The sequence below is a fragment of the Schistocerca piceifrons genome, chromosome 5, assembly GCF_021461385.2.
Source record: "Schistocerca piceifrons isolate TAMUIC-IGC-003096 chromosome 5, iqSchPice1.1, whole genome shotgun sequence".
NCBI lineage: Eukaryota > Metazoa > Arthropoda > Insecta > Orthoptera > Acrididae > Schistocerca > Schistocerca piceifrons.
In genome coordinates, this window is record NC_060142.1 from 564840161 (window position 1) to 564864707 (window position 24547).

Here is a 24547-nt window from a genome sequence, read left to right on the forward strand (position 1 = left end):
TCTATTATAGTCAACACAAAACAATTCCCTGCTGGGGTTCAGGTAAATGGTCCTAACACATCTACTCCAATAAACTGAAACGCCCCTGTTGCTTCTGGCAGTCTCAGCAACAGTACTCATTTCAACTCAGAGTTGCATGTTGCACACAGTGCATACAATTTTTGATGTACTGATCAACATCACCTTTTCTTCCTTTCCACCAGTACTTCTCTGCCACCCTCCGATTCATTGATCTGCACCCTCCATGGCAGACAAAATGTGGTTGTGTATCTCTCTAAGCACCTCTTCCCTTTGCTTCACTGGTACTACCACTCTTGTTCCCAATCTTGTCTCTTTACATAACAACACCTCGTACATGCTGCATTGCTACTGCTTACATTCTTCATCAGCACTCTGCACTTGTTGCTACATAGCTAGATTTTGATCTAGTGCTTGTCTCACTTTCCTCCTTAGTGAGTCTGCATTTCCTTGATTCAACCCCAGTTTGTGGATTACTTTGTATTTAAATTCACCGAGTTTTAATGCCTATCTTGTTCTTGTCAGCCTACTGGATAGGTCCTTCAGACTTTGTAACCACTTCAAAGCAGCGTGATTGGTCACTACTACTTTAAACTTTCACTCGTAGACATAACACCAGAAGTATGATACTGTGTACTTTCGGTTGTCTCGACACAAAAGCAGTAGGGTGTTCTCCACTGACCTCCTGGCTCAAAACACACCCAAGAGTATGGTTTGATGCATTGTTTGACAATATAAATTCCTTCTGAAAATCTGGGAACACGAACTCTGGACTCGGCGTTAAGACTTCGTTTAACACATCAAATGCTTAATGACACTCCACAGACCACACAAATGCAATACCCTTTCGCAACAATTGTGTAAGTGATCACACTTTATCTACGAACCCTCACATGAATTTTCAATAATAATTCATGAGGCCCAGAAAAGACTGTAATTATTTGCTTGTCCCTGGTACTGGAAGATATTGTACCACCTGTATCAATCTCAGATCAGTCCTCACACCATCTTTACTATCTACATGTCCCAAGATATGCACATTTTCCGATGCAAAATGATGCATTTTGGTACTCAGCATTATATGTGCAGCCTGTAACCTCCTGAATACTTCTGTCATTGCCTATGTTCTTGGGGGAAAAAAAGAAAAAGTTATGCAGTCCAAAGATACTAAACATTGATGAGACTTTAATCCCTTCAAAACACTATCTGACAAATGCTGAAATGCTGCTGGTGCATTTTCAAACCAAGTGGCTTTCTTCTGTGCTGATAATGTCTCCAAGGTCATGAAAATGCGGTCTTTGGTCTGTCTTTGGAATCACCTCCAATTGATGCTACCCACTTCTCAGATCCATTTTTGAGAAATATTGGCATTGCCAGAGATAATCATTTTTTTCCATGATGTGTGGTATAGGGTAAGCATCTGTTGTCGTCCTGTTATTAAAACAGTGGTAGTCACAGTGAAATTGACTCTTTTTGGGTGCAATTAAAATTCCTGCTCCTCATGGGCCCCTACTCTCTTCTATTACGCCATCGGCTAGCTGCTGATTCATAAATTCTTCTAAATCAGCAGCAGGGATTGTGGTGTACTATATGGCTTCTGGTACAGTGGCACTTTGTTTCCCATAGGAATCCCGTGTTGTGTCAAGTACACTGCAGGCAATGGCCCCCATGGTAAGAACAAATCTTGAAACTCTAGCAACAGTTCTCCATATGCACTCTCTCTGCTCCTCTGAAATGCTTTACCTCCTCGTGCAGTGCAATCGTAGCAGCATCCTGTGCCTGTTCATAGCTTACATTTTCTGTGCAGCATTCTTCCCCTTCCAGAATTTCTAATGTTGCCACAAGCAATACTTTCAACAATTTAACCTCCACAGCCCAAAAATTGTCCTTGCCTCCATCCTTTTCCTGTCCACGTATAACACTTCATCTCACTAAACAACATGCTTTATCCAATAAATTGCTACCTTCCAGCGATTCTACTATACACAAGATACCAACTGCTAAGTCAAGCTCCACATTCACCCACAATGACTTTGGTGTCACTCAACACAAAATCATGTGAATTAAGCCGTAATTTCATTCACATTGTTTAACTGGGTTGCCTACTATGACAGATGCTTCTTGCGACAGATCAAAATTGACAACACCTTCCCCTAGCTGGAAAGTCTTCATACTAGTTCCACCACACATCATCAAAGGCCGCATATTGTTATCTTCCACTCTGCAAATTATAACTTGATGGGTCCCATTGCCTTATACCCAATAAATCTCTGGAGACCCTTGACACCAGCAGGTACCTATATATTTTTCCACCTACTGTACCCACTGCAGCACAATCTGCCTCTGCCGCACATGCCCTATACATTGATAATTAAAATGTATTACATTCATTGTAAACACACTCGTCTTTCTCTTAACCCTATTGCAATGTCATTTTCTTCAAATTACATTCCTATCCTCACTGCTGCATGGAGATCCCTAGATACACCAGTGCACACCCTCCTAGGCATTTCCAGTGCTAAACCCCTCAGGAAATCATTGAGTGCCCTTTGCTCCACTTTCTGTTGTGACACCTTGTGCGGCTCATCATTCTGCATTAATTCATATGTATGCATATCAGTTTTCCTAATCCTGCCTGAAAAATCCTCTATGGCTTCATTAGACCTTTTGGCTACTCACAGAAAAACCACATACTATTCTGCTTCTTATACCTTTACAGTAATCCTTGTTTTAGCTGCTCAAAAGTCTCCACTTGTTTAGTGCATCCATGCATCCTACAGAGGACTTAACGTCTCTTTAAAGGCACAATTTTGCTATTTGCAACAAGCAATTATCAATGAAATTGATTGAGTAGAAGGGAATCAGGAAGAAGAAAGTAAGGGCAGAACAAAAGACAAACCGGATGCAGAATGACATTGAGTACCATCCCTGTGAGGGAGGCCAGCCATGAGTGCATCCCCGAGGCAAGGGCGTTGGAGGACAGGAGCTGTATCAGGCTCGTGGCCAGAGAGAGCGATGTCCAGTGGGCTGGCGCTTGGTGGCAGGCGCCACTGGAGGAGGTGGTGCCAACACTGATGTTGGGCATACTCGTGGTGCCAGAGCCAGCTGAGGTGGTGTTAGTAGAGAGAGTGATGCAACAGTGTCATGACCGCTGGCACAGGGCAAGCTGGTGGCGGACGGGTGGGGGACACTAGAGCTGGGACACAAGAGCCAGTGGCAGGTGTCAGAACCCAGAACGGCCACATCCATGCACAGGAGTAGGGGATGCCTGGGCCAGTGCTGGGACTGGCAACAAAGCTGTCAGAGGCAACTGAAAAGGTAATGGGTCCAGATGGGAAGGACTAGGGAAGAATTGAGCCAGGAGGCCAGACAGGATGGAGAAGAAGCCTCAGAAGGGAGAGATAGTGCAGGATGTAACAGAACAGGTGAATTTTTTACTGCAGAGCATAAATGTCGAGCAAGAACAAGAGCAGCAGGGGCCCATTCCCGCATATACCCCACACCAACTGTTATTAATGTGGTGTACACTGCAGCATGTGGATATCTTGCAGATGTCTGTCATTTTTGCTCTCTCTTTGGCCAGTACCATTGTACAGTGTTTCAACAACATAGAACTAATCCACAAATGCTGCAAGCATTTAAAGTATTCCTATAGCCAGTAGACTCTCCCAGTTTTGTTTTGATAGAATGTGTGGTATCAACTCAGATATATTATATCTATTCTCCAGAATATCAAGAATCATCTGCCAAAATAATGGTCAGAATTTTCTGAGCTGTAAAAGAGATTCTTCGTATTGAAGAGGGTAGACTAATGTGTGAATACTAAAAATAAGAATAGGCCTAGACAGAAAAAAATCATTAATCAGACGATTTGTATTTGCAAAAGCTGAGGTATTTGAAGCGTAAATTGTTGTAACACCTATTCTGATGGCACAGGCTAGGCAAATATTGCAGACTGTAAGGCATAATCAAGAACGCAGTTCTACAATGGAACCAAATGGCTTGGATACTGAAGTAATGGCTGACGTTAATGATATTTCTTTAACATTTCCAGTTGCTTTATAAACTGTTATATATTATGATCGAAATTATGATATTATGATTCAGATACAGAAGTTTTGTTTGATATTTTCATTTGTGAACTTGCATCAGCACAGAGCCTACTTAGAGATTACATTGTAGAAAGTAGTTACATCACAACAAGGTATTTTATTTGAATATATTGCAGTTAACACATATGCAAATTAATATTTGCAGGTTTGAGTACATATTCCGGTTGAATATCAACAGTGTTCAGGACTGTGACCCAATGAAATTCAGTGCCAAAGAAATGGGTCCACATTATGTAAGTATTCTATAATGTCCCATTTGATCATATTTTATAAATAAAGATCAAAATCTTATGCACTCTGAAGAAGAACAGAGATAAAAATGGGCAGTGCTTGACAGAATATCTGAACATTGAACAAGTGAGTTTAGTAACTTAAATGCTTTTTCAGCTACAGTGGAAAGTAGAAAATAGAGGAAGAGTACAGGAATAAAACACAGAACAGCTTAGTGGTGTAGCACAACAGGTGGAGGTAGATTGGGTATAGTAGGAGACCAATGGACACAAAGGCCATGTGCAGATGGAATGGAGCAAAGAGCAATTATAGAGAACTGTACATGATTCAAATAGGAGAAATTAATAGTTGTGAATTACATAGCATGTACGCTGTTTCTAACTTTTACGGTACTCTTGTTATTTATTTTTATGTTGACCTACTTATAACCAGATTTTATCTCTCAATTTGCTTACCGTTTCTTAACCCTTGAGCAGGTGTGCTGATTTTCATAACACAAGTAGGTATGCAGTGTACTTCGTACACAGGTGAAAAAATAGCTTTCTCTAAGCTACCATGGAAATCATTATGAGCAAAAACACAGTTTAATCTTATTTTAACTAAGCAACAATAAAATGAACTTACATTATATGAGCTAAATCACTCTCTTGCTGTGTGCAAGTGTTACTCCACAGTATGACCCTCTCAAAGAATTAACCAGTGCAGTTGCATCAGATGCCAGCCAAATGCTTATGTGATTACTAATTATCTTGTAGATAACTGCTTCATTGTGGGATTGTGCAGCTAGCTTGAATCTTGGACATTTTCTTGCACAAATCATAATTTTTTTTGTCATCCAGCTTGCTGTTTATTTTATATTACTGCTGCTTACATGGCTGTATGACAGCACAACTCAGCAGTGAGTTAACTGAAGCAGTCGTGTAGAAATAGCTGTGGGCATGCAGCTGTGAAGCAACACTGGAACAGTACAATACATTATTATTTGTGTTTGGCGCACATTATGCATATGTGCACCCATTTGATGGTTAATGGACAGTCATGTTCAGCTACATGTGAAATCAAACCAACATATAGCATTGTCATCCCACAAAATGAATTCATGATGATTTAAGTAATTGATTTTACTATTCTTTAACTTGGGTAAATTTAAATCAGAGTTCCTGTTTATGTTGGATTAACAGATTTTGAAAAAGTTTCTGTCTCAGTTTCAACAAATTCTGTTATGATACCTTGAGAAACAAGGCTCAGGATATGGAGAGAACACACACACACACACACACACACACACACACACACACACACACACACATAAACAATTGTGTATCTAATCATTAAGTAGAAGGCTCTTTCTACTTATGGTTCAATTTTTTACGTCCTCTAAATCTGAAGACGGCCTCTAATCACCCAGGTCATTCATGATCACTTGTGTTCTTACACCAGTGGCTGAAACAAATAAGCAATTATGAAAAGAAAACTTTTTATTTTCCATGTATTCTTTTTTTCCAAATATAGGTACCCAGTACAAACTCGTGCCCTTGTTCTTAAATTCTATAAACACATATAACAGTTGTTTGGTGTAGAATTCCATATTAAATATACAGGAATGGACATTAATATTCCACAGTGTGTTAACGGTATAAAACAGCTACAAAGTTTTCCAACAGGTGAAATGCACTGGAAACAACACTGGAACTTCTGTAACCTACACGCACCCCCATACTTTTATGATACAAAGTTTCAAATTTTTGGTTGTATATTTCTTGATATACTTATTGAATTGCCACTATTCAGTTTAGAATGCTAGAAGCAATATTTCATTTTCATGGAGCTGGTGCGACAGTGCAATGGTATGATAGTGTAATGGCTTTTGATATGTTGTCAATGGAAATTTCCAACTTGTAAATCACGTTTTCTCCTTGCAGATAACAAGGCGATATGCTGAATTCAGTGCAGCAATTGTTGGCTTGAGTGAGACCTATCCAAGTGAACTTGTAAACCGGCTGCTAGCAGAATTGCAGGAGCAAGTAGAATGTTTTATTTTACGCATGGCAGCAATTTTTCCTCAACGGAAAGAACAGTTAATTTTTCTTATAAACAACTATGACATGGTGCTTCAAGTTCTGATGGTAATTATAATTTTAATTTATTATAGTATAAATACACGAATTGTAATGTACTGCAATAAATCTTTAGTAGAATGCTATGATGATTTATGATAAAAGAATAGCTTTATACAACTTAAAAGGAGAGGAATGCTGGTCAGTAATCACTATCAAGAGTTAGAATTCCCAATACTTATGACAAAAATCTTAAACTAGAACACAACGCCCTTAACTTTTGGAATATAAGGATCCTTCCTCATTAAGGAAAGACTAATTTGTTGGTGAAGTCTGAGAAAAGGATGCAAGTCATTCAGCCACTTGGCGAAGAGGGTTTTGTCTGTCAGGAGAAAGACTGAAGACAAAAGTGTTCGTATCAATTATACTACAAGTTGTGCCTTTTGAAGGTAATGACTGGTCAGCCTTTTGTCTATTTGTGATTTTAACAATTTCCTAAATTGAATTCTCCATGTTATACTGTCATAATTTAAAATCTGCTTCATTTTATTACTTGTTAATTTCTAAATATAAAATCAGAAAATCATTTTGAGCTGGAAATGAGAAAGTGAGAGGCCAGTGGAAGTATACAGAATGATTTTTTTTTCACCATGTACAAACTGTAGGGATTGACCTATGAGAGGATACAGAACAGGAAAGGTCTAATGAACATATGTCCGGAAAAGCATGGTTTCCATGCTAGAGACCATTAATTCAATCACACTTCATTATAGAGACTACAATCTAATATACACTGTAACATGCAGCCACAGTTATAATATGCGTGGTTTCTGCCGAGAGAGTGCTTCTGTTCCTCATACATCATGCCCTAGCCTAATTTTGCCATAGTAATTGGTCATTTTGTGTCCGGTACACTTCTCTTGCTGACTGATATTGTAGTGGATGTGATACAGTATTCTACACGGTGATTTCATATTCGAATCGAGAGCTTGCCGACATGGTGAAAGGCAGATGGTAATAGGCAGCAAGGCTGTGCCAGGACACCTATCCCTGCCAATAACAACCACACCATTCAGTGAAACTTCCTGGCACATTAAAATTGTATGCCAGACCGAGACTCGAACTCGGGACCATTGCCTTTTGCGGGCAAGTGTTCTACCATCTGAGCTACCCAAGCACGTCTCACGCCCCGTCCTCACAGCTTTACTTCTGCCAGTGCCTCATCTCCTACCTTCCAAACTTCGCAGGAGAGCTTCTGTAAAGTTTGGAAGGTAGGAGACAAGGTACTGATGGAAGTAAAGCTGTGAGGGTGGGATGTGAGTCGTGCTTGGGTTGCTCAGATGGTAGAGCACTTGCCCATGAAAGGCAAAGGTCCTGAGTTCGAGTCTCAGTCCAGCACACAGTTTTAATCTGCCAGGAAGTTTCGTATCAGGCACACTCTGCTGCAGAGTGAACATCTCATTCTGCACACCATTCATTGTTTGCAAGTGTTTCACCATTCGTCTGAGACAGGGTTGTTTCAGGAAGCAGGAAATCATGAAGGACATATCCAAAATGTTCGGACACCAGACTTGGAAGAAAATGTGACCAACACTGTGGAAGGCGACCACTGTGTCAGTACCAGGCATTTGGCATGCCAGTACAGGCTGAGCCAGACTACTGTGTGGAATGTTCTCCATGACAACTGTTACTACCCTTTTCACTTACAGCATGTGCAGGGCTTACTAGTGACAGACTTTCCACATCAGGAGCAGTTTTGTCACTGGTTTCTTCACTAGGCAATCATGATTCTGGGATTTGTGTCATCCCCCCTATTCACAGATGAGGTCACCTTTACATGGAGTGGTATCTTCAACTTTCATAACAGTCATCTGTGTGATAGTGTGCAGAACCCACATGGTATAGTGACAGCGAATCATCAGCATCGGTGCAGTTAAAACATGTGGGCCGGGATGATTGGTGACCATATTTTGGGACCAGTCTTCCTTCAACGACAGGAAGGAACTGTCGACATTTCTTGCAGGTGACTTTACCTACCCTGCTAGAAGTGCCATTGATGATTTGAAGGTTTATGTGGCTGCTATACAATGGTGCTCCAGCCCACTTCGCTGTTAACATCGAGAAATATGTCAGTTGTGTCTTCCCTGGTCAATGGATTGGACGAGAGGCCCAGTTCCAAGGTCTGCTCGTTCACCAAATCTCAACCCGTGTGATATCTGGTTATGGGGCCATCTCGAAAGTATTGTGTATACAGAGCCCATTCCAGATGTGGAGACATTGGAGCAGTGCATTCGTGCTGCCTTTGACACTGTAAAAGTGCAGCCTGGCCAATGTGAACGTGTGAGGCAGAACATGCTACAATCAATGGAAAATCCAGTGTGGAATGTAGCAGTAGTATGACACACACAAAACTCATGTACACATGACTGGCAGGTGTGTGTGTGTGTGTGTGTGTGTGTGTGTGTGTGTGTGTGTGTGTGTGTGTGCGCGCGCGCGCACGCATGCGCGCTCGTGTATTAGACCAAAGTGTCTGTAACAATGTATGTTGAATAAATGGTCTCTAGCATGAAAACCATGCATTACTGACCATAACTTCATTAGACCTTTTTTGTTCCTTATCCTCTCATTGATCAATCCCTAGAGCGTATAGACGGTGGAAAAAATCACCCTATATAACCTTGATCTGATGAGTGCATGGAAGGTTACGTACAACTTTTACAGAAACTAGACTGCAGTTCTAAAAGTCAAAGGACATGAAAGAAAGGTAGTAGCTAGGAAGGAAGTGAGACACATTTGTAGCCTATCCTGCATGTTACTCAGTCTGTGCATTGAGCAAACAGTAAAGGAACACAAGGAGAAATTTGAAATTTAAGTTCAGGGAGAAGAAATAAAAACTTTGGGGTTTTCCATTGAAGTTGTAATTCTGTCAGAGACGAGAAAGGACTTGGAAGATCAGCTGAATGGAATGGATAATATCTTGAAAACATCTTATAAGATTATCACCCAAAGTAATACAATGGTAATGGAATGCAGTTGAATTAAATCAGATGGTGTTAAGGTAGTTAGAATAGGAAATTAGACTCTTAATGTTAATACTAGAGTGGCAGAAGTAGAGGGGGTGTAAAATGCAGACTGGCAACAACAAAAAAAGTTTTTTCCTAGAGAAAGACAAATATGTTACTGGCTTTTCTAAAATTTTTTGTGTAGAGTGCAGCCTTACATGGAAGTGAAATGTGGGTGATAAACACTACAAACAAGAAGAGGATAGAAGTTTCTGAAATGTGGAATTACAGAAGAATTCTGAAGATCGGATGGGTAGATAATTTAGAGGATATGAATCAGGTCATGGGGAAAAGAAAGGGTTAGGTTGATGGCACATGCCCTGAGGCATCAAGGTATTTTAATTTGGTGAGAGAGGTAGGTGGGGGGGAGTTGTAAAAATTGAGACCGGTGTTTGACTATAGTAAACAGGTACAGGTGGCTGTAGGCTGCAGTAGTTATATAGAGATGAAGAGATTTACACAGGAGAGACTAATGTTGAGAACTACATCAAACCAGTCTTTACTGAAGACAACAACAACAACAACAGCCTAGCGTGATCTCATGATCTATGTAGGCTCAGATTAAGGAAAAGCTCAGATAGAAAGCTGTATCAGCATATAAAAGGACAAAAGTCACCGCTAGTTTGCAGATTAAAAGGGGCGTGTGTACACTATAGTCCAGGCAGTATGCAGAAGTGTTTTTTCTGATTTCTGTGTCTTTCTCAGATTTCATACATTAAGAGAGATTGTTATAATTTTTATTGATAAAGTGTAATATTGTGTGATCATTTTTTTTCTGCATTAGAGGGGGAACAACACTGTGACACTCCATGCCAAGTTGATAGAAATGTATGGGTATAATGCAGCTTCTCATCTGACACACTGGTTAAATGGCATAGATGCTTTCGTTGTGGACAAACAAGTCTGAAGGGCGAATAATGTAGTAGTATAGATCACATCTCTGTCAAGAACCGGGTGTTGCAATAGAATTGAGGCCAAGGTGCTCAAAAACCAGCATATCATAATTGAGGCAATAGTGGAAAAACTAAAAGTCAGATACAGGTGAGTTTTGAACATCATACAAGGCATTTTGAATGAGACAAAGACTGCCACTCTCTGGGTTCCACTGCAGCTCATGCTCATTCAAAAAGCTTGCTGAACTTAGGCAGCAGCAGAAGTGTTGCAGCTGTCTTGTGCCAGTCGGTGCATAACCACCATGGATGAGTGCTATGTAATCACTGTGACCTCAAGACAAAGGAGCATAGCAAGCATAACCACCATCGATGAGTGCTATGTAATCACTGTGACCTCAAGACAAAGGAGCAAAGCAAGCAGTGAAGATACGGAGCCGGCCATTGTAGCCGAGTGGTTCTAGGCACTTCAGTCTGGAACCACGTGACCGCTACGGTCGCAGGTTCAAATCCTGCCTCGGGCATCGATGTGTGTGATATCCTTAGGTTAGTTAGAGCTATTTGAAGATTGGATTCACCATGGCCAGCATAGGCAAAGATCCAAACATCATTGGGCAAGGCAACACTGAATGTTTTCTGGAATGCCATGGTGTGGTGCTAACATATTGTGCTTGTAAGGGGACAAACTGTCACAGAAACATACTACCGGAATCTCCTGATGAGGCTACAGAGGCTGTCAACCAGAAGTATCATAGGAAGCTATCCGAGGGGATGTTTGTGTTGCATGACAGTGACCCGGATCATTGTGCACAACACATGGTTTCACATGCTGCTTTTTTGGATTATGAAATTTTGCCTTGCCGCCTTATTATCACATCATCACACCCAATTACTTTTCCATCTTTCATTAGATGAAGAAACCATAGCATGGCAGGCATTTACAGAATGGTAGCAAGGAGATTAAATGTGGAATATTTCCTCAACTATCAAAAAGTCAGACCACTGCAATCAAGGTCTCTGTCAAGTCATGCATTGTTGTTGGTGAATATGTAGAGGTGGACCAACAGATTTGTGGTTACAACCTTACATAGTTTTCTCCTGTTTACACTTGTGTGGTGTTGAAGTTCTTGACTTAAAAAATGTAGTAATTTGGTTACTGTGCAAAGAGATATAATTTTTGTAATGTACAAAAATCAAACTATGGAAAATCCAGGAAGGAATGTAACAGTATTAGAGAAGGAAAGTTGCTACTCGCCATACAGCAGAGATGCTGAGTTGCAGATAGGCACAACAAAAAGATTCTCACAATTATAGCTTTTGGATGTTAAGGTCTTTGTTAATAATAAACACACACACACACACACACACACACACACACACACACGAAACTCACACACACGACTGCAGTTATGCAGTTACAGGCAACTGAAACCACACTGCGAGCAGCAGCACCAGTGCATGATGGGAGTGGCGGCTGGGTGGGGGTAGGAGAAACTGGGGCGGGGAGGGGCAGGGATATTATGGTGTGGCCGGACGGTGGGACTTTGGGAGGTGGTGGGAGACTGGAAAGATAAGGCACGGGAGATTTGTTTATGTACAAGATTGGGAAGATTATTACAACCAGTGAGACCCTCAGTATATTCTGAGAGGGACTGCTCGTCACTGCAGATGCGATGACCACAGGTGGCTAGGCTGTATGGAAGGGACTTCTTGGTATAGAATGGGTGTCGGCTGTCGAAGTGGAGGTATTTCTGGAGGTTAGTAGGTTTGATATGGATGGAGGCAGTGATGTAGCCATCTTTGAAGTGGAGGTCAACATATAAGAAGGTGGCTTGTTGGGTTGAGTAGGACCAGGTGAAGCAAATGGGGAGAAGTTGTTGAGGTTGTGGAGGAATGTGGATAGGATGCCCTACCTTTGATCTAGATAGCAAAGATGTCATCAATGAATCTGAACCAGGTTAGGGGTTTAGGATTACAGGTTTTTAGGAAGTATCTGATACTTCCACCTACAAACCTTGCAACAGTGACCCCATTCCAATAATCCAGCAGGATCTGCAGTCACTACTCAAATCCTTAGGCCCATCCCAGAACCTCTCCCCAGAGTCCATTTCTCTGCTCACCCCTACCACTCCCTGCACTCCTACCTTCTGCGTGCCCCCACTGAGAGAATCTCTGCTCTCATAGACCAACACCTTCAACCTATTACCCGGAGCCTACCATTCTATATGAAAGATGCCAACCATTTCCTCCACCGACTCTCCGCTGTTCCTGTCCCTTTACCACACGGTGCCCTCGTCGTCACTGTTGATGCCACTTCCCTGTACACTAACATTCCTAATGCCCATGGCCTTACTGCTATTGAACACTACCTTTCCCAGTGCTCTATGGATTCCAAACCAACCATCTCCTTCCTAGTCACCATGACAAACTATATCCTCACCCACAATTACTTCTCCTTTGAAGGCATTACCTACAAACTAATCTGGGGTCTGGCTATGGGCACCTGCATGGCACCATCCTATACCAACCTATTCATGGGCCATTTAGAGGAATCCTACCTAAAAACCCAGAATTCTAAACCCCTCACCTGGTTCACATTCATTGATGACACCTTTGCTATCTGGATCGAAGGTGAGGACACCCTATCCACATTGCTCCACAACCCCAACAACTTCTCTCCCATTTGCTTCACCTGGTCCTACTCAACCCAACAAGCCATCTTCCTATATATTGACCTCCACCTCAAAGATGACTACATCACTACCTCCGTCTGTATCAAACCTATTAACCACCAGCAATACCTCCACTTCGACAGCTGCCACCCTTTCCATACCAAGAAGTCCCTTCCGTACAGCCTAGCCGCCCATGGTCATCACATCTGCAGTGACAAGCAATGTCTCTTGGAATATACTGAGGGTCTCACTGAAGCTTTCCCTGACCGTAATCATCCTCCCAACCTTATACAAAAACAAATCTCCTGTGCCTTATCTTTCCAGTCTCCCGCCACCGTCTGGCCACAGAGGAGCATTTCCCTCATAACTCAGTATATCATCACCCAGGACTGGAGCAACTGAATTACACTCTCCGCCAGGATTTCGATTGCCTCTTGTCGTAGTCCTGAAATGAGAAATGTCCTGCCCACTATCCTTCCCACCCCTCCTACTGTGGTATTCCTCTGTCCACCAAACCTACACAATATACTCATCCAGCCTTACACAACCCCTGCTCCCAATCCCTTACCTCATGGCTCTTACCCCTGTAATAGACCTAGATGCAAGACCTGTCCCATACATCCTCATACCACCACCTACTCCAGTCCGGCCACTAACATCACTTATCCCATCAAAGGCAGGGGTACCTGTGAAACCAAACATGTGATTTACAAGCTAAGCTGCAACCACTGTGCTGCATTCTGTGTAGGGATGACAACCAACAATCCGTCTGTCCACATGAATGACCACCGACAAACTGTCCTTCATTTCAATGACTGCTACATAGCCTGTGCCATATGTATCCTTCCCACCAACACCAGCTTTTCTGAATTTTGCAGGTGGGAACTTCACCTGCAATACAGCATACGTTCCCGTAACCCTCCTGGCCTCAATCTTCATTAGTCACTGTCCTCACCCATCCAGCCCCCTCCACGTTTCCATTCCAGCACTACACAGCTGTCATTTCACCACCATACTCAGTCTTTTTATTTCTTTTGTAATGTACTTATTTTTTCCTTGCAGAAATTGAACTTACTGACTCAACAAACTCCTCATGGCCATATTCCTCACATAGAATTAAGTCCGTAAAAGACTGAAAAATTTCCGGGGTACTGCTACTTCACCCTCTTGTCAGGTGTAACAGTTTTCCTTTAAATCTCAGCAGATTACTGCAATGGTTATAATTATGAAAAACAGTGCAAAGTTCTCTGTTTAACACAGACATAATATTGATAACAGTGAACTTTCAATTATATGAAATTGGTACAAGTTAACTATCAGTTTGATCTGTGGAATACTTTTCTTTATACATCATTTTAAACTAGGTGTGCATGTTGCTCAAATTGATAAAGTAAAACACTATATCCCACGTAAAATTATTTATTTTGACCACATCGTAACAAACAGAAATTCACTCAAATTTGGTGAAGGTATAAATGGTCCACCATTTCATTTTTATCAGATAAGAAATTTGCAGTTAATTTCAGGTATAGACTCATCATGTAGATGCTCCATGTGAAGGATGTCCCAAAACAAACTGCAGATGAAAACATGGAGAAAGTGTATGGTTTAGTGTGGATAATTGGTGATTACAAATGTACAAAATGTATAATGCCATAGCCATGTAAAAACAAAGGATACGATAATTTTTACCAAGAGTTAGAACTATGATAGAGATTAACGCAAGAAGAGTGCTAAAGGTCTGTAGATTACGTATGCCTTGTCTGTCTTACTTTTGAAATAGAATAACTTTGGAAATTATCTTTCTCTGCAAACATTCCATTAATAAGTTTGCAAGTCCTTTTGTATGACTTTCCTTCCAGTTTAACCATTTCTGTCACAATACCTACATCACTAGGTGCTTTCCCTTTAGTCATTCCTAAAATGGTTTTATATTTGTTACCTGGAATTACCTCTGGAAATTCATTTTGCATTGTTAGCTACCTGTTTATTTGATTCCTCTCTAAACTGCACTAATGTTTAAAGAAATTTTTGATTGCTTGAACAACTTTTGTTTAATATAAATAAAACAGTCCCTTTTTCATAGATTTTTTACTTTTTTTCTGGTATACAAACAGTCTTACATAAGAATAAATTTTTGTAATAGTAAATTATCAATTTTTTATTCATTTTGTGAGTCATCATTGTTGTATTTTGTGTTGGGATTACAGTTCCTTCTAATGATTATCTGATAAAAGGATTGAAAATTCCTGTTTCCTTTGTGGCAAGTAGCACTCTTCATCGTAGACCTACCTGGTTAATAGCAGTGCATTGTAAATGAGCCTCTGCTGTTATGGAAGTCCAACTGTTTTCTTCGTAAAATTGCCAATACATTCAAGGAAAATTGAGAGAATTTATTTGTTAATGCAAAGAATTTTTTACCTTTTGTTTAAAAATCCTGTAAAAGACATGGTACTTCATTTGGACTTGGACAGAGGCCTTTGCTTACCTTCTGCTTGGCTTGATGCAGCAGCCTCTTGTTCACCATTCACTCTTAGCTCATTGCTGTATGGCCACCTGCCACTGATGCTTCAGCATCCCTCACTCCTCCCCCCCTCTTACGAGCCCCGAGCCCTATACACCCACTTGGGGGTTTAGTCATAATTTCAAAGTCCTTGAGCTTGCATTTAAGGTACTCATGTTCAGGAAAAGAAACCATATTGGTGCATTTGCTTGTGGGGATTACAAAGTGAGGATTGCCAGAGAACAAGAGAAAGTAGCTCCAGTAGCCCCAGACCCTCCTTCAAGGAGAAGGAAAATGCAGAGGTAAAGAAGATTAATAAACCACTTAGTGTCTGCTCTGTCAGCAGCTTGGAACAGAAGAGAGAGAGATTTTTTGCCTGCAGCTCTAAAAGCCCTCAGTGTCACAAATCAGGTGATCCTGTGGCATGATTTGATTGCAGGGCAGGTGGGACGATGACGTTTCAGCCTATTCCAGTGTGAACAGGTTATTTGTTGTTGCATCAACAGAAAGTTGATGAATGGAGAGGCAGCCTCTTTGTAAAATTTAATAATTAAAATTTCTCATGTTCGCGGTCTAGGGGCACCTTGTACATCTCCTCCCCTCTCCCTGCAAGAATTCACCATAGATTAATTTGGCACCCTCAGGAAGCATTAATCTAAGAGTAACAATATTTTAATTTCATTTAACAATTGAAATCTTGGTATGCGAGTACAGTTGTTACTTCACTCTTAAGTGACAATAGTTGGCTACATAGGACTGTAACCACAGTGGCATTTTGAAGGTAACTGAATGAAGCTGATTTCGGAGACAACGTCAAGGAGCACAAGCATCCGAAATACTTGGACAACAAGGATTAGATCATAACTGGAAAGTAATCAATATATGTCTTAAGGTCAGCTTTTTTAAGATTAAGAGAAAAAAAGAATGATTGACTTTTAGAACTATTAGAAGAGATAACAGACCTGGTGTGATTTGTAAAAGAGTAGGGACTGCGTGATGTTGGAAAGGCCTCCTTGTCATATTGCAGTTGGTCTTTTTAAGATGACATGAGCGTGCAGTGTCCAAAGCCCTTAAGTGACTGGATAACCACTAGAGTGGTGCCATTTGGTTGCCAGCCTGATGATGATGTAGATTGAAATAATAGATCAGAATTTTGAAACAAAACAATTTGTCTTAATTGTAGTCAGGGAGCAATGAAGCATTGCAAATAAAATTTATTTAAAGATTTTGAGCGCCACCAATTACATCCTCCAAGTACTTTGCAACTATTTAACTGGCCAAGGAAAAGTTACAAAACTAAAAATATATTAATGTGTGGAAGGCACCAAGTCAACTACTTGATTAAATGTTGCTGAGCATAACCAGAATGACATGTGAGATTTAATAGATTTAACTAACGAAGGAATAAAATGACACAACTGCAAAATTGACACTTCTTATTGCATTAATGTATCTTATAAACAAATAATAACCCATTTAGAATCATCTGAAGACTGCTTTCTTTGGTTCAGATTTATATAATCACAACAGCAGGAGAGTTAAGTTCAGTTAAACTGAGTAGAAAGATTGTAAAAAAACTTACAACAATAAAATGTCAAATGAACATTCATAAGACAAATACAAAATAATAGTTTTAATTAAGGAAAACAGTCATAGGTGGGATTATAAAATTACAGTTCATGACAGTAGAAAAATAAAAGTTGTCATTAACACTGCACTTCACATTGTATAATCCACCTGAACTAGGAAACAACACATGATCAGCTGCAGTAGATGTACTCTTTCTGCTACATAAGAGACAGCATATGTGGAACACGGCCAACACAGAACCTTGGTTGACAGCACATTGGTAAACGGATAATATGGCACAAAATGATCGTAATTTGTAAAGTGAATTTCAGTTTCCGTTGGTAGTTTCTCCGACACAGTTGTTCACAGTCACTAATTTGCTCAGATTTGCAACTCATTTAATATCCATAATAATTAACAGTTTCCTTTGTGATATCGCTAAGTGTTAACCCTGGAAGTGTACACCCAGGTCACTCTGACCCTAGAGTTTTTTCTTTGTTACTGTGCATGTTCCAATGCACATTCCCAGTCCATTGCCATCTTTATAAATTGAGCATTGAGTGAGACTCCGTAGAGGATGGACATTCGAAGTTGTGAGGCATTGTTGTTTAATTTATTTGACAGAAATATTTTTTGAATGGTCTTGACCTGTGTAACTGTTCTGTCACTGAGTGTGAAGTACATTTGTGTAAAAGTGGTACATTTCACTAAAGGAAGAGGCTATACGGGGAGCATTCCTAGAAGAACTCAAATCATGAAAGTGATGTGACTTTTGTGATGAAAGTGATTCTGAGGCGATGCCCCTGCAGCAGTTATGGACAGTGGTGAAACTGATGAGTCTGCAGAATCTCTGAACAACAGTGAAAAAAATAGTTGTCCACAATAAGAATGGTCAAGTTTACAGCACAGCTGGCCCTAATAGACAACACCTGCCAGTTGCGAATAACATTGTAGTCCATATTCCAAGAGTGTGGAAATAATGACTGAATGAACTTATGAATAACTGCGAACACCTCAAAATATTTGTATAATATTTGCATTTTATTAAAGAATATAATTTTCATTTAATTGAACTGCAAATAAAGTCTTCAGATCTGAACCACTTCCGAGTTTTATAATTGAAAAGCTTCCATGACAGTTTTTACTTAATCTCAAATTTTGGTTGCATTAATACTAATTGTGATAGAAAAAATACATGACAGAGGTGAAATAAAATTCATTTAGTATATGAAAGACCAATTTCATTATAAAATATTCTATATTCCAGCAATTACTCCAGCAAATAATTGAAGGGAAGGGAAGCATAATAGCTGGAAGGAATCCACCAGCATTGTTATATGTGCATTATTTTTGGTCCTATATGATAGTGTCACAACTGTTAATTTCTTCATTTAAGTTTTTTTAACAGACTTGTGTGTGTTTTTAAGAGTTTTATCAGAATCTGTAAATTATCATGACTATCGCTAAATAATGAACTTGTTACTTTGAAAGATTAATGTGATGTGTTATTTTAGGAGAGAACAAAGGATAATTCTAAGGAAGCAGAAACCTTTCGAGAACAGCTAAATACCAGAAGTGCTGAATACGTGGAAGAAATACTGTCACCACATTTTGGAGGAATAATTCAATTTGTGAAAGAAGGAGAAGTGCTTCTAGAAAAGGGACAAGCAGAGGATTTGAAGAAACAAGAAAGTATGTTAGCAGTTAGTTATTTACATATTATGTATATCATAATTGTAACCTCTAGTTATGACATGGCACAAGACAATTTTATAATTACAGTCCACTTTCCTAATGGAAACTGTGACAACATGTTGACATGTAAATGATTTCTCAAGCATGCAGTGATTTAAATTATATTCTCTCTCTCTCCCCCCCCCCCCCCCCCACTTCCCTCTCCCTTCCCCCTCCCACCCTCTTTCTCTCCCTCCCTCCTCCCCTCCCCCCCAATCCCTTCCCTCCCTTTAAAACACACACACACACACACACACACACACAATACTATTACACACCCCATAAATTCTTCTATAGAGCAGGTGGTATTATAAATCCCATATGATTTTAGCTTGTGTTTAGAGTTACTTTTAATATCCATTAAATTCTCTATGTCACTGGGTAGCTCGTTAAAGGTATTTTATGGCTGAATCCTTCATTCCTTTCTGTGGGTGGTGGGTAGTCTTAATCTTTTCTCCTCCTAGTATTACATTGAGGAATATTGCTGTTGTTTTTGAACAGTGATTGATTGCTGAAAACAAAATCCATAAGGGAGTAAATGTGCTGTAAGGCCTAACTGATCAAAGGTCTGTTTACAGGAGGTTCTAGAGTGGACACCAAGTATATCCATACTACACACTTCTGAACAACAGACACTTCATTTCTCAATGACAAATTATCCCAGAGTAGGAAGAAATGATATTAGTGAATGGAAATAGGAAAAGTGAGCAAACTTTCTGGTATTTTTATCCAAAATTTGTCATTACCTGTAACACAAAAGTAGCAGAGTTTAGGCATTTGATATGACTTCCAGTAAAAAGTTCTTATCACTGTTAACAGCTAAAGATTTAGAACGTTCTGTTTCCTTTGTTGAGTTACCCTTCCAAGTATTTTTTATAATGACATGTGGGCCTTATGCAGTACTGAATTGCATGTTCTGTGCTTTGTCTGAAGTCAGTGACAGTCCATTTGCACAGCACCAGTTAGATATTTTTGAGAAAACATTATTTACATTTTCGAATGCTGAAAGTATTCCTTTTGATTATAATACTTAGACTGTAAGCAAGGAAAACTATTTCTGCTTCATACATACACACATCAAAAATCATTTTGCATCACCCTGGTTCCCAAAACTCCTGAAGGTAGACATTGACTTTGGATATTGGATCACAGACACAGTCCATTTGTTTGTTCAGAGATGTCACTAAACTGGCCCAAAGACGTAAACAACCACACGTGAGCAGCGCCTATTAGACGGAGGGGGTCCAACAGCCGATAGTTCCAGTCATTCCACCAGGAAGGAAGTACACGGCTCGCGTTGTCTGTAATTCAACCATACCTAGACGGTCAATACCACAGTTGGATCGCATCCACATTGTTACTTTGTACCAGGAAGGGCTCTCAACAAGGAAAGTGTCCAGGTGTCTCCGAATGAACCAAAGCAATGTTGTTCAGACCTGGAGGAGATACAAAGAGACAGGAACTGTTGATGATATGCTTCGCTCAGGCTGCCCAAGAGCTACTACTGCAGTGGATGACTGCCACCTACAGATTAGGGCTTGGAAGAATCCTGACAGCAACACCACCATGTTGAATAATGTTTTTTGTGCAGCCACAGGACGTCATGTTACAACTCAAACTGTGCACAATAGGCTGCATGATGCGCTACACCACTCCCGACGTCTATGGTGAGGTCAATTTTTGCTACCACGACACCATGCAGCGTGGTACAGATGGGCCCAACAACATGCCGAATGGACCACTCACGATTGGCATCGTGTTATCTTCACCGATGAGTGTCGCATATGCCTTCAACCAGACAATTTCCAGCAAGGTGGAGGTTCCCTGCTGTTTTGGGGTGGCATTATCTGGGGTCGCCATATGTTGCTGCCGGTCATGGAAGGCACCGTAACGGCTGTACGATATGTGAATGCCATTCTCCAACTGATTGTGCAACCAAAAGACTTTCTTCAGGATAACGATATCGCTTGACTAGAGTGGCCAGTATGTTCTCTAGACATGAGCCCTATCGAACGTGCCTGGGATACATTGAAAAGGGCTGTTTATGGACGACGACCCACCAACCATTATGAGGGATCTATGCCTAATCGCAGTTGAGGAGTGGGACAATCTGGACCAACAGTGCCTTGATGAACTTGTGGATAATATGCCACGACGAATACAGGTATGCATCAATGCAAGAGGATGTGCTACTGGGTATTAGAGGTACCAGTGTGTACAGCAATCTGGACCACCACCTCTGAAGGTCTCGCTGTATGGTGGTACAACATGCAATGTGTGGTTTTCATGAGCAATAAAGAGGCGGAAATGATGTTATGTTGATCTCTATTCCAATTTTCTGTACAGGTTCCGGAACTCTAGGAACCGAGGTGATGCAAAACTTTTTTTTGACATATATGGTGGGAGATCATTTACATATCAGAACAAGACAAGACCCGATATTGACCTCTATGGCACATTTGTAGTAATTATTCCCCATTCTGAGAGTGATGTTTCATTGTGTACACTCCCTGAGCAAAGTAATGCAACAGTTCACAGCATTTTACTTCGACAGGATGAAAATCAGTGACCAGCAAGCTCTTTGGTAGTATTCGACATAAGGAATTATGGGAAAAATTTTAAACTGATTCAAAATTGCACTCTGAAGAAGTATTTGCCAAATATGTGGATTAAGGCTAGAAAAGACGCACAGTGGCTTGATAGCAAAATTCAGAAAATGCTGAGGGAGCAAAGATTATTACACTTTCTGTTCAAACCAGAAGAAACTAAGCGGATTGAAGGTTTCTATCCAGTCACTTGTCGACGTGTTTGATTTGGCAATGGAAAATAGCTAAAGGAAAGCGTTTAAGAATCATTCACAGAGGAGTATAGTACAGACATACTGTTGTTTGACCATTACACAGACTCCCATATGGAGGACATAGTAATAGGCTTCCTGGGCATAGAAGTGCTAGTCAAAGAATTGAAATAGACGGGTCTGGATGATATCCCAATTTTGTTTTACAGAGAGTGCTGTACAGCATTGGCCCCTTAATTAGCTTGCATTTGTCGTGAATCTCTCGCCCAGTGCAAAGTCCCAGTTTGCTGGAAAAACTGCAGGTGACTCCTTTACGTAAGAAGAGTGAAAGAATGGACTTGGAAAATTACAGACGCTTAGCCTCAACATGGGTATGTTGCACAATTATTGAACATACTCTACAATAACAAATTTTCTTGAAACAGAAAAGCTTCTGTCCACATATCAGCACAGTTTCTCTCTCTCTCTCTCTCTATCTCTCCCTGGGTGAGCAGCAGTCTGTGACCATTTGCTGCTGCCCTAGTAATGTCACTGAGTGACTGCAGAAGGATACAGCTTGACTTAGTCAGAATCTCTGTTTGGTGTCATGAATGGCAGCTAGCTCTAAATGTAGAAAATGCAATTTAATGCAGATTAGTAGGAAAAATAATCCTATAATGTTCAAATACAGTATTGGTGGTGTGCTGCTTGACACAGTCATGTTGATTAATCTTTTCCCATCCAGTGGTGAGTGATGATCGACATTGCAAATTTTGTTTTCCACTCCATTGTTGAGCCTCTTTTGACATGATTTTTAGTAGCTCTCACTTTCTCCATTCTCGAATCTGACTGTACTTGCCATCAATGCTGCATAGTACTATGGTTGAGGGAAACCTGTATTAACTCAGTGTCGAACTATAGTAGTTGTGTCGAGAGAGAGGTTGTAATTAGAACATTCAAGTTGTTAGGTGAGAAACGGCTAGTTCTTCATGCACAGTTCTTTCTGAGGAGGAGACTGTAGAGCTTTTAGAGGAATGTGTAAGTAAAAGTGAGGGTGACAACAATTTTAGTGATGATGATGGTTTTGATGATTCATTGCTAAACAATTTGAGTGAAATGTTGATAGAAACAGTCCATCCTGAAGAGCTTCAAAGACATCACAAAGTGAAAAGCTTTGTATTGTAATGTAAATATATTTTAATGAAAGTGCACTTTTTGTTTTAGTGTGTACGATAATTGTTGGTTGGTGGCCTCATTGTTTCCACAGAGAGATTCGTGCAGTTCTCTGTGGTGCACTTGCCACCCAGGCATTGGCGATTTAAATAAGAGAGCTCAGAGACACCCTGTGTCTGTATTACAGAGTGCAAAGGATTAAATATCTAGACATAACACTGCAAAGTCAAATGGTCAAGTTCAGTTTATTGGGAGAATTTTAAGTAAGTGTAGCTCATCTATAAATGAGACAGCACATAGAACAGTAGTGCAACCCATTCTTGAGTACAGCTCGAGTATTTGATTTCAAATATTACGAGCTCAGGTCAGATAAAAGGAAAAATGCGGAGGTGTGCTGTTTGATTTGTTATTGGTAGGTTCAGTCAACACATTAGTATTACAGAGATGCTTCGTGATCTCAAATGGGAACCTCTGGAGGGAAGACAACATTCTTTTCACAAAACACAGTTGTGAAAATTTAGAGAACCAGGATTGCAGCTGTCTGCAGAATGATTCTACTGCTACCAACATACATTTTGTGTAAGCACAGCACAGACAAAATAAGAGAAATTAGGGATCATGTAGAGGCATTTAGACAACCATTTTTCTCTGATATTTTGAACATAGCTGCACAACAGCAATGGTTCCACGTAATAAAATAATAAACAGCCGACCAGTTTCTTTATCCATTGCAACTGGTCAGCTGTTTATAATTTCTTTTTTCTCTGCTTTATGTGCACGTGGAACAGGAAAGGAAATTACTAGTAGTGGTACAAAGTACCCTCCACCATGCACCACATGGTGGTTTGCAGAGTATATATGTAGATGTAGGTAAAATTTTGCTTATCTAAGAACATTGTTGCTAATCAAATGCTTTTGAAAAGTCACAGAAAATACCAGTCGTCAGTATTTTGGCATTTAATAATCTGATTTTGAACTTAAAAATAACATCTTGATGCAATAATTTACCAAAAGCCGAATGTATTGTAGAAATTTATTTTATTTTGTGAACTTCTATGTGCTACTAGTTCCGGCATTACATTGATGCCATCTTCAGGCCCCACTCATCATACTCGTAAAATCGCTATACACGGAAGGAGCCATATAACTGGATCTGTGAATCAAATCGTCCTGCAACAGCTCTTGGTGGCCAGGCGACAAAGACTGAGTCCGTGTCACGAGTGGGGCCTGAAGATGGCATCAATGTAATGCCGAAACTAGTAGCACATAGAAGTTCATAAAATAAAATAAATTTCTACAATACATATGGCTGTTGGTAAATTATTGCATCAAGAAGTTCATGCCAGCCGTCGTCCCACGATCCATAATGGATCAACGAAGATTAAAGATAACATGTTTTGTCATAGTCTGCAAAGAAAAAGTGGACAAACATTAAGCCATATTGTCACTTCTGTCAGAGTTTTGCCTTATCTTTGTTTCTCCAATTACCTTCATCACAAAGGTTGTATACACCCCAGGACACCCGGGAAAAATCTGGGAATTTTTTCGTCTGGGAGGAAACCAGCAAAAAGCCGGTAATTTTTCAGTGTTCTAGTTTTTAGTTAACTTTTTGTAATTTTGGCTGGTAAGAAATGATACTCTAATGGCTGTCAACAGCAAAATGTGTCAAAGGCTTTAGGACGAAGACTGTGCAGTACTTCATAACAACAAACTGCTTGCGATGAGGGTGACGTCACAACTGTTTGCATTA

At 40.3% G+C, this 24547-nt stretch overlaps 1 protein-coding gene across 1 annotated transcript in view; it reads left to right on the forward strand.

The window, feature by feature from the left end:
- LOC124798211 (vacuolar protein sorting-associated protein 52 homolog) overlaps positions 1 to 24547 on the forward strand; it is a 119928-nt gene that overhangs the window by 88599 nt on the left and 6782 nt on the right. The window contains exons 9-11 of the mRNA XM_047261515.1: positions 4276 to 4363; positions 6284 to 6487; positions 18629 to 18806. Of these exons, the coding sequence (XP_047117471.1) occupies positions 4276 to 4363; positions 6284 to 6487; positions 18629 to 18806 (470 nt within the window). The remainder of the gene's footprint in view (positions 1 to 4275; positions 4364 to 6283; positions 6488 to 18628; positions 18807 to 24547) is intronic.